Source organism: Daktulosphaira vitifoliae, unplaced genomic scaffold, assembly GCF_025091365.1.
Source record: "Daktulosphaira vitifoliae isolate Bord-2020 unplaced genomic scaffold, ASM2509136v1 Scaffold_3, whole genome shotgun sequence".
NCBI classification, from domain to species: domain Eukaryota; kingdom Metazoa; phylum Arthropoda; class Insecta; order Hemiptera; family Phylloxeridae; genus Daktulosphaira; species Daktulosphaira vitifoliae.
Genome location: NW_026099574.1, coordinates 9504405 through 9519469, shown reverse-complemented (window position 1 = coordinate 9519469; position 15065 = coordinate 9504405). Strand labels below are relative to the sequence as shown.

General features: G+C 24.2%; 1 protein-coding gene across 1 annotated transcript in view; it reads right to left on the bottom strand.

Annotated features, from left to right (window-relative positions):
- Positions 1 to 15065, bottom strand: part of LOC126900396 (pre-mRNA-processing factor 39-like) — an 18234-nt gene extending 3169 nt beyond the window's left edge. Inside the window, exons 1-17 of the mRNA XM_050676076.1 lie at positions 14865 to 15065; positions 14286 to 14397; positions 13976 to 14059; positions 10737 to 10922; positions 10531 to 10657; positions 8614 to 8732; positions 6251 to 6370; positions 6062 to 6187; positions 4057 to 4205; positions 3867 to 3992; positions 3637 to 3805; positions 3441 to 3548; positions 3136 to 3300; positions 2919 to 3063; positions 705 to 913; positions 570 to 629; positions 272 to 465 (exon numbers count right to left, since the gene is read on the bottom strand). Of these exons, the coding sequence (XP_050532033.1) occupies positions 272 to 465; positions 570 to 629; positions 705 to 913; positions 2919 to 3063; positions 3136 to 3300; positions 3441 to 3548; positions 3637 to 3805; positions 3867 to 3992; positions 4057 to 4205; positions 6062 to 6187; positions 6251 to 6370; positions 8614 to 8732; positions 10531 to 10657; positions 10737 to 10922; positions 13976 to 14059; positions 14286 to 14387 (2189 nt within the window). The 5' untranslated portion in view covers positions 14388 to 14397; positions 14865 to 15065. The remainder of the gene's footprint in view (positions 1 to 271; positions 466 to 569; positions 630 to 704; positions 914 to 2918; positions 3064 to 3135; positions 3301 to 3440; positions 3549 to 3636; positions 3806 to 3866; positions 3993 to 4056; positions 4206 to 6061; positions 6188 to 6250; positions 6371 to 8613; positions 8733 to 10530; positions 10658 to 10736; positions 10923 to 13975; positions 14060 to 14285; positions 14398 to 14864) is intronic.

Below are 15065 nucleotides of genomic sequence, written 5' to 3'. Positions count from 1 at the left end.
GATAAATAATGAGATTATATAACAAAATTACTCATCAATATTACTTTATTCATGTTTATAAATACATGAAATAGTAGTAAAAATAGTTTTTAGAATTTCAGTAATTTTTTCAATTCTATAGTAATCATAAAAATAAAAGGTATGGTCCTAGTTAATGTTAAAAGAAGCTACATGTAAAAAGTAATAATGGATTTATAACAAATTGACTAAATAGAAATTAGTACATTATTTTTTTTTTAAGAAAATAAATAAATTTTAAGTAATTACTTACAATTTAATATCTTTTCCAAATTCTTCCAAATATTCAACCTTACGTTGTGCGTAAATAACTTGTTGCTCTGCTTCAATTGAGTCCATGTCTAAAATTTTATCAATTAATTCAACCACGGCATTTATATCCATTGGATCATCACTCATTCTGATTTCAATCAATTGAAGTAAAAGACGACTACTCTTTTGCACATTCTACATGCAATTTCAAAATAAAGAAACAATTACTTGAGAAATTAAGCTATTGAAATAAATCATTTATCAATAACTATTAATTAATAAAAAACATAAATACAAACATTTAATTTTTTCACTTCATTCCATAAAATTTCAGAAGCTCGTTCAACATTATCTAAAATCTAAATAATAAAAATTAACATATATTACACTCATGTTGTACCTAAAAACTATAAAAATGTAGTAATTGTTCATACTTTCCAAACAAATCTAGCATATTTTATAGTCAACAAAACTGAAGTCAATGAAGAGTCTGCTGTGCTAATATAGTGTTCATACAGTTCGCAAACTCTTTCTTTACAGCCCCTTCTTCTTTCCAAATTAATTCTTCTTTGTATAATCATCATTTTATGTGGAGCAACACTATCTAGCATATCTAATATTTGTGCTGCTTTATCATAATTTCCTATTGTAAAAATTATTAATTTAATTTAATTATTTTAAAATATTGATAAAATCTTAACATATTATTGAACAGTGATGTGAATAAAAAGTTAAGATAAAGTGGGGTAAATATATACACTTTTTTTTTTAGCTGAGAAAGTATTAATTATGCTATGATGTTTTTTTTTATTTTTATTTTTTTGTGTCTGTTATCACTTTTTCAGCATAAGAATTCGCACAATTTAAAAATGTATGGACCAATACAATTTTTTTAAAATAAATACTATTTATATATCTCTTTCATTCGACATACTTTTTTGAATTTGGACCATTTCTCTTTATACAGGGGTGGTTTAAAACTTAATAATGTGTACATAAAGTAGAACTTTTTTAACTAATTTTCAATTAAAATATATTTATTGATTATTCATACATAACCTAATAATAATCAAACATAATTATTTGTTATATAAATTGGAAGGATTTTGTTATTATTTAGGCCATATGCGAAATTCTAATTGTAGATTTGAAATTGGCATATAAATGGGTTTAGAAAAGTATATTTTGGTCTTGAATGAAAATTCCTTGTAGACCAGTAAATTTATTATTAAATAACAAACATATTTTTTTTTTTTTATGTGAAATATTGCATCAAGGTCTTCAACTTTTATATACATTTGCCATAATAATAATAATTACTTTATAATTTTTTATAAATTCTCCGTAAAAATTACAGTACTAAATTATTAAATATCAATTTCATACTATATTCAATTGCTATAAAAAATTTTATTCGTATATTACACTTATAAATCATAAAACTTTTAATCAGGATATAAATAAGGAAATAAGAGATTATGATACTTTTGAAATAATCCATCAATTTTTTAAAATTAAACACTACTACAGATTTGCATCAAAGCATTTTTTCTTATAATTATAAAATAAAAAAAGATTGGTCAATGTACTTGCTCTAATATAGTGTTTTGTGTGATATAAAACTTTGTTATTACATTTTTTTTAATAAGTGAGCTATTATGCACAAGGATATAAATTATTGATATTTTTCATTGGTTAGTTTATAGACAAAAATTAATTATTTAATTAGATCTATACAACTAGTATCACATTTACCCTAAGCACAAAAGTGACAAATAGGAAATGAATTTTAAACTAATTATAATATTACTCCATGTTGTTAAATTGTTAAAATAGAATATAAGTATACTTAATCGTTAATTGATATTAATTGCATGAAAAAATCAGTATTAACTATGTATGTACCAAACAGTATTACATTAGTACAGATATGTGATAACACACTACATAATGTGATACTTAATAGTTCTATATTTAACAGAGATTTAATAAAAAATTTTCTAATAAATAACTATATATTCATGTCTTAAATATACAAGAGACACACCCCATACATTTTATATAAAGGGTGTTTTTAAAAGGTAAAAAGTTAAGTAGTAAATGAAAAACATCAAATATCTTAAGGACCACTTTATTTAATCCTATTTATTTGTATCACATAAGCTATAATTGAGATAAGTCTATTTTCTTAAATTCTTTTAACTTAATAATATTCAATTAACAGATTTTAAGAATACTAATGTAAAATTATACAAAATATTTCCTATAAATCTGTTTTTCAGTAAAGTATATAATTTTATGAAACCATTTTCAAATATTTATAAATATAAAAACTTCACAAAACAAACATAATAAAATGATATAGCAGTTAGAGATAATTATCAATTACTAACTTGTTACTTTTTTGATAATTTATCAAGAAAATTATAACAGTTTTCTATTATAGAAGAATAAATGGATTTTCTTCATAATACAAAGAATTTATCATGTTAAAAGATAATTCAATGTACATAGTTCTATGAAGAGCAAATGTTAGTACTAATAGTTTAAATAAAAATATTACACTAGTTGGAATTATTCCATTTCAGTATCAGACTTACAATAATCTATTCAAAAATGTTATGTATTAATAAAAATATAATACATACCATTTTTTTCTAAATGCAGGGCCCATATCAAATTAATTCCAGGTTTATTTTTATGGTGAACAGTACATGCTCTTATATATATATCTTCTATTTGATCTTTTATTTCCTGATCGTCAGACTCAAGACTTTCGAGGTAACTAACATACTAAAAATTGTTTTTATATTTAATCATGTAAATTGTTTTTATAGTGATATTTGTTCATATTTAAAATATTACTTTAGTCCAAAATTCTTCATACAGAGCACAAGCTATTAAGCACCTTTCAAATAACACTACTATTCTTTTAAAAGATCCTTGAGCAATTTCAAATTCTAAATATTCTTTCCAGTTTCTTATTTGTGATCTTTCCAAAGGTTTAACATGAAAGTATGGTCGTTTTATCTAAAAATAAAAATATATATCAAACTAACAAAAATATAAAAAAGCAAGTATTACTTTTTAGTTTACAATTTTTATGAATCTGACATAGTTAATAATATTTAAAAACACCATTTATTTAAATTATATATTTTAATAAATACCATTTCTTCAAATGGTAGCCGTAGAGCAACCATTTCAGCTGTAGTTTTATGTACTAATCCTCTGGCAAATATCATTTTATCTTTCATCATATTTTCTTCTTTTGTTTTCTTGTTAAAAAAAATTCAATAAGAATATATTTATTAAATAAAAATAATTTCTTTTTAATTAAGAAATTGTTAAACAAAAATTGCTTACTTGTTCCATGGGATCAGCCATGTCATCAGAATCTGAACTAGAATCTATTTTTTTATTTTTTTTTGCATCAGCTTCTTTAATTTCTGTTAACACTTCCTTCCTGAGTTCTAAAAATTTATCAGTCTCTAATATTTTGTTTTTAGGGTACTTTTTAATAAAATCTTTAAAACTGTAAAAAACAAAAATATGTTAAATTAATAATAATAATTGTATAGTAAAAAATATGTTACCATTCATAATTATTTAAATAACCATGTGTAGGAGTAGCAATAAGGCGATCATAAATATTAGTTACTCGTGAATATTCTTTACAATCCATTTCAAATTTAATATAATGATCCCATAAACGATCAGATCTAAAATAAATGACTCATAATGTAGTATTTAAAATTTATTTGTAGTATTTATATTAATTTTTACCTAAATTCAATACCACAAGCTTCAATAGCTCTTTCAAATTGTTCTCTTATTATGTCTTGATCATCAGGATGAGCTGATTTCATGTATCCCATATAATGAATCCATAAGTCTACACTTAAAGGAATAGCTTTTAGTCCACGTTCAAAAACCTATGTATAATAAATATACAGTTTAACTCAACTTTCCAAACATGTTTGTAATTTATTAAAAAAATTTAAAAATATAGAAAGAAAATCTATAACATGCCTGTTAATATTTAATAAAATTATAATATATCAATTATCTTATTCATTAACACATACAAAATATCCTTACAACTAATTGATAAATTCACCGCTTACCCAAAATTAATCCAAAACAGCTATGGATGTCTGTTGAGCAATGATCTGCATATTTATGTCACTTAATATTATAACACATTTTACAAATTACTTAAATGAAAATAATAGCACAATAATTATTCTTAACTAAATAACATACAATAAAAAATATATGGTGGCACAATATTTCCATAAAAATACATGTATATATTCATATTAACGTAAAAGGCTGACATAAAATAGCTTATATAGTAATATTAGTTAAATAGTGTAATTCGTGATTAAACACATTTTGGAGAAATGAATGTGCTTTATTTGGGCCACAGCATGAAGTATGATTGTGAATAATCCAACAGCAACCTGATGAAAAAATATCTACACCAAAATTATGTTAGTTATAAAGTATTCTTGAAAGAATATTTACTCAGAGGAATTATTCATTAAAGAATTAAACCAACAATAGTACCTAAAAATTGTGATTTTTTTTTTTTTTTTACAATAAATTTAGAAATAACTAATATTGTTCAAAGAATTAAAATAAACTAATAAACAAAATAAATAACAAATTACAAGTCACAACAGTAGTTGTGTAATAAAATTGCATTTTTAAAAATCAATAATAAACTTAAGCACAGCTTGACTTGCTTCATAAAATCTGGAAAAATTATCTCCAATTGCTTAATCAATATTTTTCTTGATATTTATGTGTAGTTGTAATTTCATAAAAAGTTTTTATTAATCTCTTCAATTTGATAAAAATATTACTAATAAATAATTACATTTTGCTATGACCATTGTAACTAAAATTAAATAAAGTTCTTCGAATATGCACATTAAAATAACATAATATAAAAACACAATATTTTTTGTAGATTATTTTCATTTGTAAATCCATCCCACGTAATTATTTACACACCCTCTTCACTTTGAGATTGTCACAATTTGGTAGGATATTCAATTAAATAAATTGTACTGCTACAAACTGAGTTAAAAAAAATAAGTTTTTATGACAAGATACAGCAATTTAACCAGTCAAAATATCCATTTCTATCTTATATATATAAATACAATTTTGTAAAATATTATATATCTTAATAATTAAAAAAAAAATTATATTTCACTCAACTAAAATTAATTGAAACAAAATACTTGATCAATAATCAAATTTAATTGCTCTTATTATTATTATTATTATTCATAAAATTTATTATAAACGCATACATGTTTTAAGATTACAAATTAAATATACTAATTTAATATAAATTACAAATTAAATAATTATACAAATTGTCATCAAAATATTATAAACTTAAATTAGTGTGTAAAATCTTAAGTTAATTACAATTTTAACAAAGAATATATTTTATTGTTTTTACAAAAAACAAAAATCAATAAAAAAGTCTGTCTTAATTAACACAATAATAATAAATTAACAATAAAGTTAATTTGAAAATTTTGTTTCTTTTTAAACTCTTTGTCACTGACATTTAACACAGCACCACAATTAAAAAACTTAGTCATGACATTCAAAAATTATCACTTTTGTAAAAAAAAAAAAAAAATCAGCACGTTATTTTTAACATTCTGCTTTTTTTATGATAACTTGACATATTTTTTTATACTATAGTAAAACTTATATCTTGGCTAGTTATTTTTAATATAAGTTAATAATATAAATTACTTACTTTTTCACAATTTTCTTTTGTTCCATTTTTTCTTTCATAATCGGCATATTTCCTCCAATAGCCGTAACAATAAGGATATAAATTAAGAAAAGCATCATAAGCTTCACGAGCAGCATCAATATTTTTCTTTAAGGAATATTAAAATTTAAATCAATTAAATGATTAAAATTATACTTAAAATGTACTTACTGCGCCATCTACATATTGAAGTAAATAAGTCCAACCAATGAAATCTGATGGATCATCACGTACAGTCTGCCAGAATTTATCTAATTCTCTAAGTTTTTTTGATTCTTTTTCTTTGTCATTCTAAAAAACAAATTTTAAGTTTTTCATTACATAAGAATGATTTTTTGTAGTTGGATATTATTGATACAGTAGTTAATTTTTAATAGTTAAAAAAAAAGACAACACCATTGGTTAAAAATTATAAATCTTGTTTTTGTTTTAATTCAGATATTTTTAAAGTAATTAAACTTGAAAATTTATTTATGAAATCTTGTAACAACTGAAAAATCAATATTTTTTATAAATATATGGAAAACTCACATTATCTATTAGAAGTTCAAATAACTCATTTACAAAATATCAATACTTTTTAAAATAATGAAAATTATTTTATGCTTTACTAAAAATGATAATATTTTGATAGTTAAGTTTTTAAAAAAACCCAGCACAGGGTGTTGCGGCACAGTGGTGAGATGGCATAGTTGGATCAAGTATAATAATATCTGATAGTGATTAAAATCACTATAAAAAAAAAAAAAAGGCTTCAATGGAAATCTTTAGATACAGTTTAATTTTAAAAAATTGGTGGATTATTCCAAAAGCTACATGATCTGCAAGTTCCTTATTAATATCCTGATTAAAAAGTATATCGAATGAAAAAGGGATATAAATATTATTTCTCATAAAAAAATTGTGTTGATCCATACACTTTTCAATAAGTTATAGCAGGGATGGGCAACTCAAAGTTACTAGAGGGCCAATTTTTAAAAAAATTAAAATCTAGCGGGCCAGAGCATAGAAAGCAAAAAAAAAAAAAAGGTCATTCAAAATATACATGTTAATGTAGAGTAAAAAAGGGTTATTAAAATAATTTAATTAAATATTAATAGATATTTGTTTAGTGTGGCTTAATTAGCATGTGTGGCTTCTAGTGACAATGCGGCAAAAACGACTTCTATTTCGGATGAAGAAACACGAAGTAGGTGACTTAATGTTTCATCTGTAAGTCGATTTCTATGTTTTGATTTAATAATGTTTGAAAATGTACATTCACAAATGTAAGTAGTCCCAAACATGGATAACATTTTTAATGCGAACTCTCATAAAAGTGGATATTTTAGAATAGGTAATTTTTTCCAAAAGCTTATGTCAATCTCTTTTGTAGATAAATTTTAAAATTGTGAGTTGAAATTTGAAAATGTAGTGGGTGCCAGATAAAAATGGCTCGCGGGACGCTAGTTGCCCACCCCTGAGTTATAGCAATATAAAGTTAAAAATGTAAAATACAAAATCGAGAATTTTCACACAGAAATAGCATTTGGTTGCCATTTTCACTGTGAAGATAAAATAGTCCGAAATTTTTTTTTTCCCATGATAAAATATATTACATAAGCATTAATTTAAGATATATATATAAGTGTCAGACTTTCCGGTACATTTTCAAAAGTCAAATTGAGTCAAGTCAGATTTATAAAAAAAATATACCAAATGAAAGGTAACGATATTATGCATCTATATAAAAAAAAAATTATATTGATTTGGTTATTTTTAAAAAAGTTATAACAATTTTAAGTAAAAATTTTTTCGAAAATTAGCAATTTTTAAATTTGTAATTTTTTTGAAGATTTCCCCTATTCACGGGGAACGAGGGAAATTTTTACAATTTGTGAGGGTAATGTCTTCAACTAGATACAATTTGTGATCTTTTGATGTATCATTGAAAGAAATCTGTTTGGTGAAAACTGAGAGAAACTGGTGACAGACAAAAAAAAATACATCATAGTAAAACCATTACCTTCTCAGCTTCGTATCAAAGCTAAAAAGTTATCAAAATATAGTAATATTATTGCTAACACACTTTCTTAAAGGAAATTGCAAAACCTGGTATAATGCAATACAATGTAATAAGCGAGGACATACCTGAATGTTTTTGGTATAGTAAGTATTTGACACACAGTTAATATATGCAATATACAGTGATATTAAATTGGATAATTATAATTATAATAATTACTCCTATATTTTTATTGTTGGATAAATGAAATATTTTTTTATTTTCAGAGATTATAAGTGCAACAAAAAAGTTTAATATGGGACTATGTAAAAAGCAGTTTGACGAGATATTAAGTATGGTGGTTAGGTGGCTTAGTGGGTAACTTTTCTCATATAGCAAGAGATCAAGATTTGATTTCTATCCCACTTATTTTCATAATGTGAAAAAAATAAAGAAAATAGATTATCTTGAGCATATTAATTAATATAACAGTAAAATACGTAAAATGATCCTACTAAGATGGAAAGTAAATAATTTTCTGTGAACTTACACTTTTAGGTCTTTTTTTTGGAGTATCTTTAGTAGATCTTTCTTTACTGGGAGTTCTTGAACGCTTTTTGTCATTTTTTCTTAAGTCATCTTTTCGAGATCTTTCCTTTGATTTTGAATCTTAAAATACAAAATACAAACAACATTGTAAGAAAAAAAATTGTTTTTTCTATATACCTATATAAATATATTAAATCAATATAGAGTACGAGTTTGACAAAGGAGAATACGAGGTAGGTGAAATGAAGAGATCAGTGACAATAGGCGAGGACGTAATTCGAGAGGTGGAGAGTTTTATGTATTTAGGGTCAGTTGTGCAAAAGAGTGGTGGTATTGACGAGGATTTAAGACACAGAATTAAGTGCGGTTGGTTGAAGTGGAGAGAAGTGCTTGCCATCTTATGCGATAAAAGAATTCCAATGAGGATGAAAGTAAATTCTACAAGACTGTAGTGAGGCCAGCTATGATGTATGGTTCGGAGTGTTTGGGCGGTTGATAAGAAAGTAGAGCAGAGAATGAGTGTAGAAGAAATGAGAATGCTTAGATGGATGAGTGGAGTGACTAGGAAAAATAGAATAAGGAACGAGCATATAAGAGGAAGTATAAGTGTAGCGTCAATCATGGATAAGATGAGAGAAAATAGACTTAGATAGTTTGGTCATGTTATGAGGTGAGAAGAATCGGAAGCTGTAAGAACAGTTATAGAAATGAATGTTGTTGAAGAAGAAGAGGTAGAGGAAGACCAAAAATGAGATGGCAGGATGCTATTGAATGCGATATGAGGACAGCTGATGTCAGCGTAGATGATGTGGGAGATCAAATCAAGTGGAAGTTTAGGATAAAGGTGGCCGACCCCAAGTAGTTGAGATTAAGGCGTGGAAGAAGAAGAAGATATTAAATTAATGATAAATATAATATTATGTAACTAGACTGAATTTGATTTTAAATATCACTTAAAACTATACATGATAAATTAAAACAGAGCTAGTATCTAAATTATATTAGAGGTTCAAGAGCCAAACATAATATCTAAAATATATTTAGGTATCTAACCTCTATAGAAAAAATGTAAACATTTTTCTACAACTTAAATTAATATTTAAGCTAATAAAATGTACTAAATTCTATGGTACAACTAAAATATTTTTTATATCTTAAGGTTTTATTTCTTTATTTTGTGTTAAGATTTTAAATAAAATTTTAATGTTTATATATATTAAATATACAAACGATTCAAATATACTTATTATGCAACATTATTTTCTAATTATATGATAAATAAAAATATTGAAATTGATTTCATAATTTATTTGAATTTTCATAAGTAAATTACTATTTTGAAATCTTAGATAATTTATGAAGTGTGTATAGTTAAAGTGCAACTTAAGGGTAATGTGCCATATACTGTAGTATAATATATGATAATTGTATGTCAACTTCACATTATATACAACATATGATAACATATTTTCTCAGACAATATTTATTTTATACATTTTAACAATTTTTTTTATAAAATAATTCTTTTTTATATATTAAGTATTTTAAGCACGAAATTGCATAATATATAAATAATTTGTTAGTAAAATGATTTCTATAAAAGAATTTAATTTGTTTAACATTTAAAACCTAAAAATTAAACAGGGCACATTCAAATATACCCTTTACAAAAAAATTGTCATTGATTTAAGAAATTCTTAAATTACAAATAATCTAATGAATTTATAAGTAAAAGCTTATATATTGAATATATAGACTAGAACTCTAAAATTTATATTTTTATATACTTTCAACATGAAAGTTAAAAATTAATCCCATCTTTTCACACAAATACTAACTTCAAAAAACAGTATTATTATGTTAACATTTAATATCTAAAACTCACTAATAAAAAATTATTAAATTTATAGAAAATTACCTGACTTTTTATCCAATTTTTTATTTTTATCTTTATCTTTAGAATCTTTTTTTACTCTTTTGATATCTTTTTCATACTTATCTCTAGAGTTTGAAACAATTGCCTCAGATTCTATTTTTTCATCTTCCTATTAAATTTAATTAATTTAGTAGTATTATTATTAAATGCTTAATTTAAATAAAATATTTATATATTATGCTACTAACATCTTCAGTGTCACCAGCCACTTCATCACAAACTATCATTTCAGATAATTCTAATTCTTCTTTATCTTCAGAAATATTTCCAGTTTCTTTGAGATCTTTGTCACTGTTTTCTGAATTAATATTATCATCCTCTACATATTCTTTTTTATTAGCTACAACATTGATATCTACATTTTGATCTTGAATCTATAAAATGATTTTAAAAATGATGTAGCTAATTTCTAAATATTAATATGTTAATTTTAACAACTTTCCAAATAAAATAAGATGTTTATAATTATGTTATTACATTGTCAGTTAAAATTTTAATTTTAGCATGTTTATTTATCAGTATACAATATAGATATATATAATAATTTTTCTTAAATAGAAAAAATTTACTTTTAATTTTTCATTCTAAATATTAATTATCCTTCCTGTCAGACAATGAACTAACAATCTTATGTAACTTAATTAGTTTAGAAAACCATTCTCTTATTAGGATGACCTTATATAACTAAAAATTATTAAATATGTACATTTTTTAATTTTTATAAATAATAATAATAATAAAGTCTTCTTCTTCTTCTTCCACGCCTTAATCTCAACTACTTGGGGTCGGCCACCTTTATCCTAAACTTCCACTTGACACGATCTCCCACATCATCTACGCTGACATCAGCTGTCCTCATATCGCATTCAATAGCATCCTGCCATCTCATTTTTGGTCTTCCTCTACCTCTTCTTCTTCAACAACATTCATTTCTATAACTGTTCTTACAGCTTCCGATTCTTCTCACCTCATAACATGACCAAACTATCTAAGTCTATTTTCTCTCATCTTATCCATGATTGACGCTACACTTATACTTCCTCTTATATGCTCGTTCCTTATTCTATTTTTCCTAGTCACTCCACTCATCCATCTAAGCATTCTCATTTCTTCTACACTCATTCTCTGCTCTACTTTCTTATCAACCGCCCAAACACTCCGAACCATACATCATAGCTGGCCTCACTACAGTCTTGTAGAATTTACTTTCATCCTCATTGGAATTCTTTTATCGCATAAGATGCCAAGCACTTCTCTCCACTTCAACCAACCGCACTTAATTCTGTGTTATAATAAAATATGTGTCATCACTATAGAAAATAAGTAAGAGGCTTAAAGCAGTCTTGATGCACTCCTACTCTTACCCGAAAATCTTCTGATACTCCTCCTACGCTTTTTTACCTTGGTACAAGTGCCATCATACATACCTTCTATTATATTAATGCACCTTCTTGGGACTCATTTTCTCATTAATGCCCACTTTAAAACCTTTCCGGTACTCTATCATATGCTTTCTCAAAATCTATAAATACCATACACAGATTTTTTTTCTTTTCCCTAAATTTTTCTATTAGTTGCCTCACACAAAATACTGGTTCTATTGTTGACTTACCAGGCATAAATCCTAACTGGTTTTTAGATACCGATGTCTCATTTCTTATTCTCTTATCTATTACCTTTTCCCAAATTTTCATACTATGACTCATAAGCTTTATGTCTCTATAATTTTTACACTTCTGTATGTCTCCTTTACCTTTAAATATCGGCACTACAATACTATTCCTTCATTCATTTGTATTTTTCCTTCTAATAAGATTATATTTAAAAGTTCCTTCAACCACCTTATGCCAACACCACCTAATATTTTCTATACTTCTACTAGCATTTCATCTGGTCCTACTGCTTTATTCTTTTTCATTGATGCCACAGCCTCCTATACCTCTTTCTCACTAATTAAATCGACCAGTTCCTCATTCCACAAGATATCCTCTAATGTCTCTTTTGGGTATTCCTTATTCAATAATTTTTCAAAATACTCTTTCCACCTTTTTTTCACATCATCATCACTCGAGAATACCTTATTATCAACACTTTAATAAAGTCATCATTAAAATTAGGATCTTTTATTAATAAACTAACAATTTTTATTTTTATATTTTATGACCAACTTTTAGTGAAAAGACATTAGATATACTATGTATTTTTATGTGTCTGTCACCACTTATCATTATCAATTTCTATAGCATTGAACTTGAGGCATTTCAAAGAAAATTTGTTAACTCCCAGAATTACTAAGAAACTTTTGAAAAAAAAAAAAAATTTTTAGACAAGATAAAAGAAATTTTTTTTGTAAATATAAATATACGTATAAACCATAAAAGAAAAATTACTAAAAATATTATAAAAATAACAAATTTTGTCTATTAATTAGCTTTATAATGAATAAAAATTAAATTATAAGAATGTTCCGGGAATATTGCACCTATCAAACTAGTGTTACATACTGTAAGTTAATTTATGTTTTCAACTTTATATTGCTATAACTTTTTGAAAAATGTATGGATTAATTCAATTTTTTTAATATAAATATTTTATATATATCCCAATCATCCGACAAACTTTTTATTAAAATTTGACCATTTTCCCTTACACAAGGAGATTTAAAACATATTTATAAAAGTAGAATTTTTTATAATGTACTGTAAAAGCTACATCCTTTAAACATGTGTTAAATTAAAGTTGTCACATACTATAAATTTAGAAAAAAATTTACTTTAGATTAAAAAGTATAGACATAAATAAAGACAGAACTAGTACCTCCATTTAAACTTCCTAACAAAAAAAAAATTAGATTTCATTGTTGATTATAATTATTTTAATGTAATACAATAAGTATATATAAAGAAAGGAGGTGCCCTTTACAAAAAAAGTTTGATTTACCATTGGCTTATAAAAAATTGCATATTCAATTTCATAAATAAAATTATAATTAACTAACAAAAGGTGAGAATAATCAAATATTTTTTGATAAATCCATATTACAATTTAGATACACATTGTCCATGAAGGTAACAAAATATACAACATTATAATTTCTTTGTAAAAATTACAATATTAAATTATTGAATATCAATTTTATACCAAATTTAATTACTTCTAAAATTAAACACTACAGATTTGCATAGAAACATTTTTATGATAAGGATTTTAATCACTGTTTGATATCATTTATACTTGTTCTAATGATTCCGTATCATTACTTACAGCTTTTTAATTGATAATATTTTTTATTTCTAATAATAATATAATGTACTTAAAATTATTCAACTAATAAAACTTAAATTTTTAAAAACTTAAGAATTTATATCCAAACAACAAAAAATTAACATGAACCTACTTTAAAAATAATCAAAATATTTAAAATTACTTTGCAGTTAAGACTTGATAATCCATTTGATTCTTTGTTGTTATTTTCCATACCATTGCAATCATTGTTTTTCTTAGAGTTGTTCTGAAAAAATAAAAATTAGGTTGAAAAAAAATTAACATCAAATATTAAGTTTTCATGTTTTTTATTATTATTTATCAAATATAATATTTAGATAAAAATAAATAAACAACATAGATTAGTTAAAATTAAATCAAAGTAATTAGTAGAGATATGTTTGTAAAATAATATTTTAAATATAAATTTAATTTTTCTAAATACTTAATTTGAAAGAGTAAAATTTAAAAACCTTTTTTTCTTCAGCATCAACCGAATCAATCAATTTATCTAATTCTTCATAGATTGTATCATTATTCCCAACTTTATCCATTTTTTCAAATTCAACAGACATTCTTTAAGTTCTAAAAACAATGTACATCATAGAAGGATAGAAGTAACACAATCTTTACATACTAGTATTTGTTATAGATGTGGTATTATTTAATGAAATATATAGTTAACTATCATTACAATATTGACTACATTACTTATCATATAACTTTTTATAAATAATTAGAGGACCAAAAGTTATAACATTTGACAGAACATGATTCCTGGGGATCACAGGGACACCCTGTGCATAAGTTTATCATCTACACAAAATTAAACTGACAAAATATGAACATTAAAAAATAGAATTTTCAATACATATGCTAATCGTTTATAATAAATATTATTAAATGTCTATAATAGAAAATGATATTTTTTTAAATAATATTTATAAATAGTTAATTTTTTTTTAAATAAATAAATAATTTCTATAGATAAGTAGCAAATTTTTTATAATGGTTAATGTAACATTTTAAAATTCATAATTAAAATATTTTACTTTTCATTAAGCGATTGCACTCATTTTTTATTTCTAAGTGTTTTTCTGATATGGAATTTGTTTGTTTGTGTCCTATAAAGAGTAATATTCTTTGTCAAAACATTAGTAGTATATGAAATGCAAAGTAACGATAAAACAGGGCTAAGCAACTAAAATTAGATGTATGTATCTGCAAATTGCAAGCGTCGAACTACAGAATGT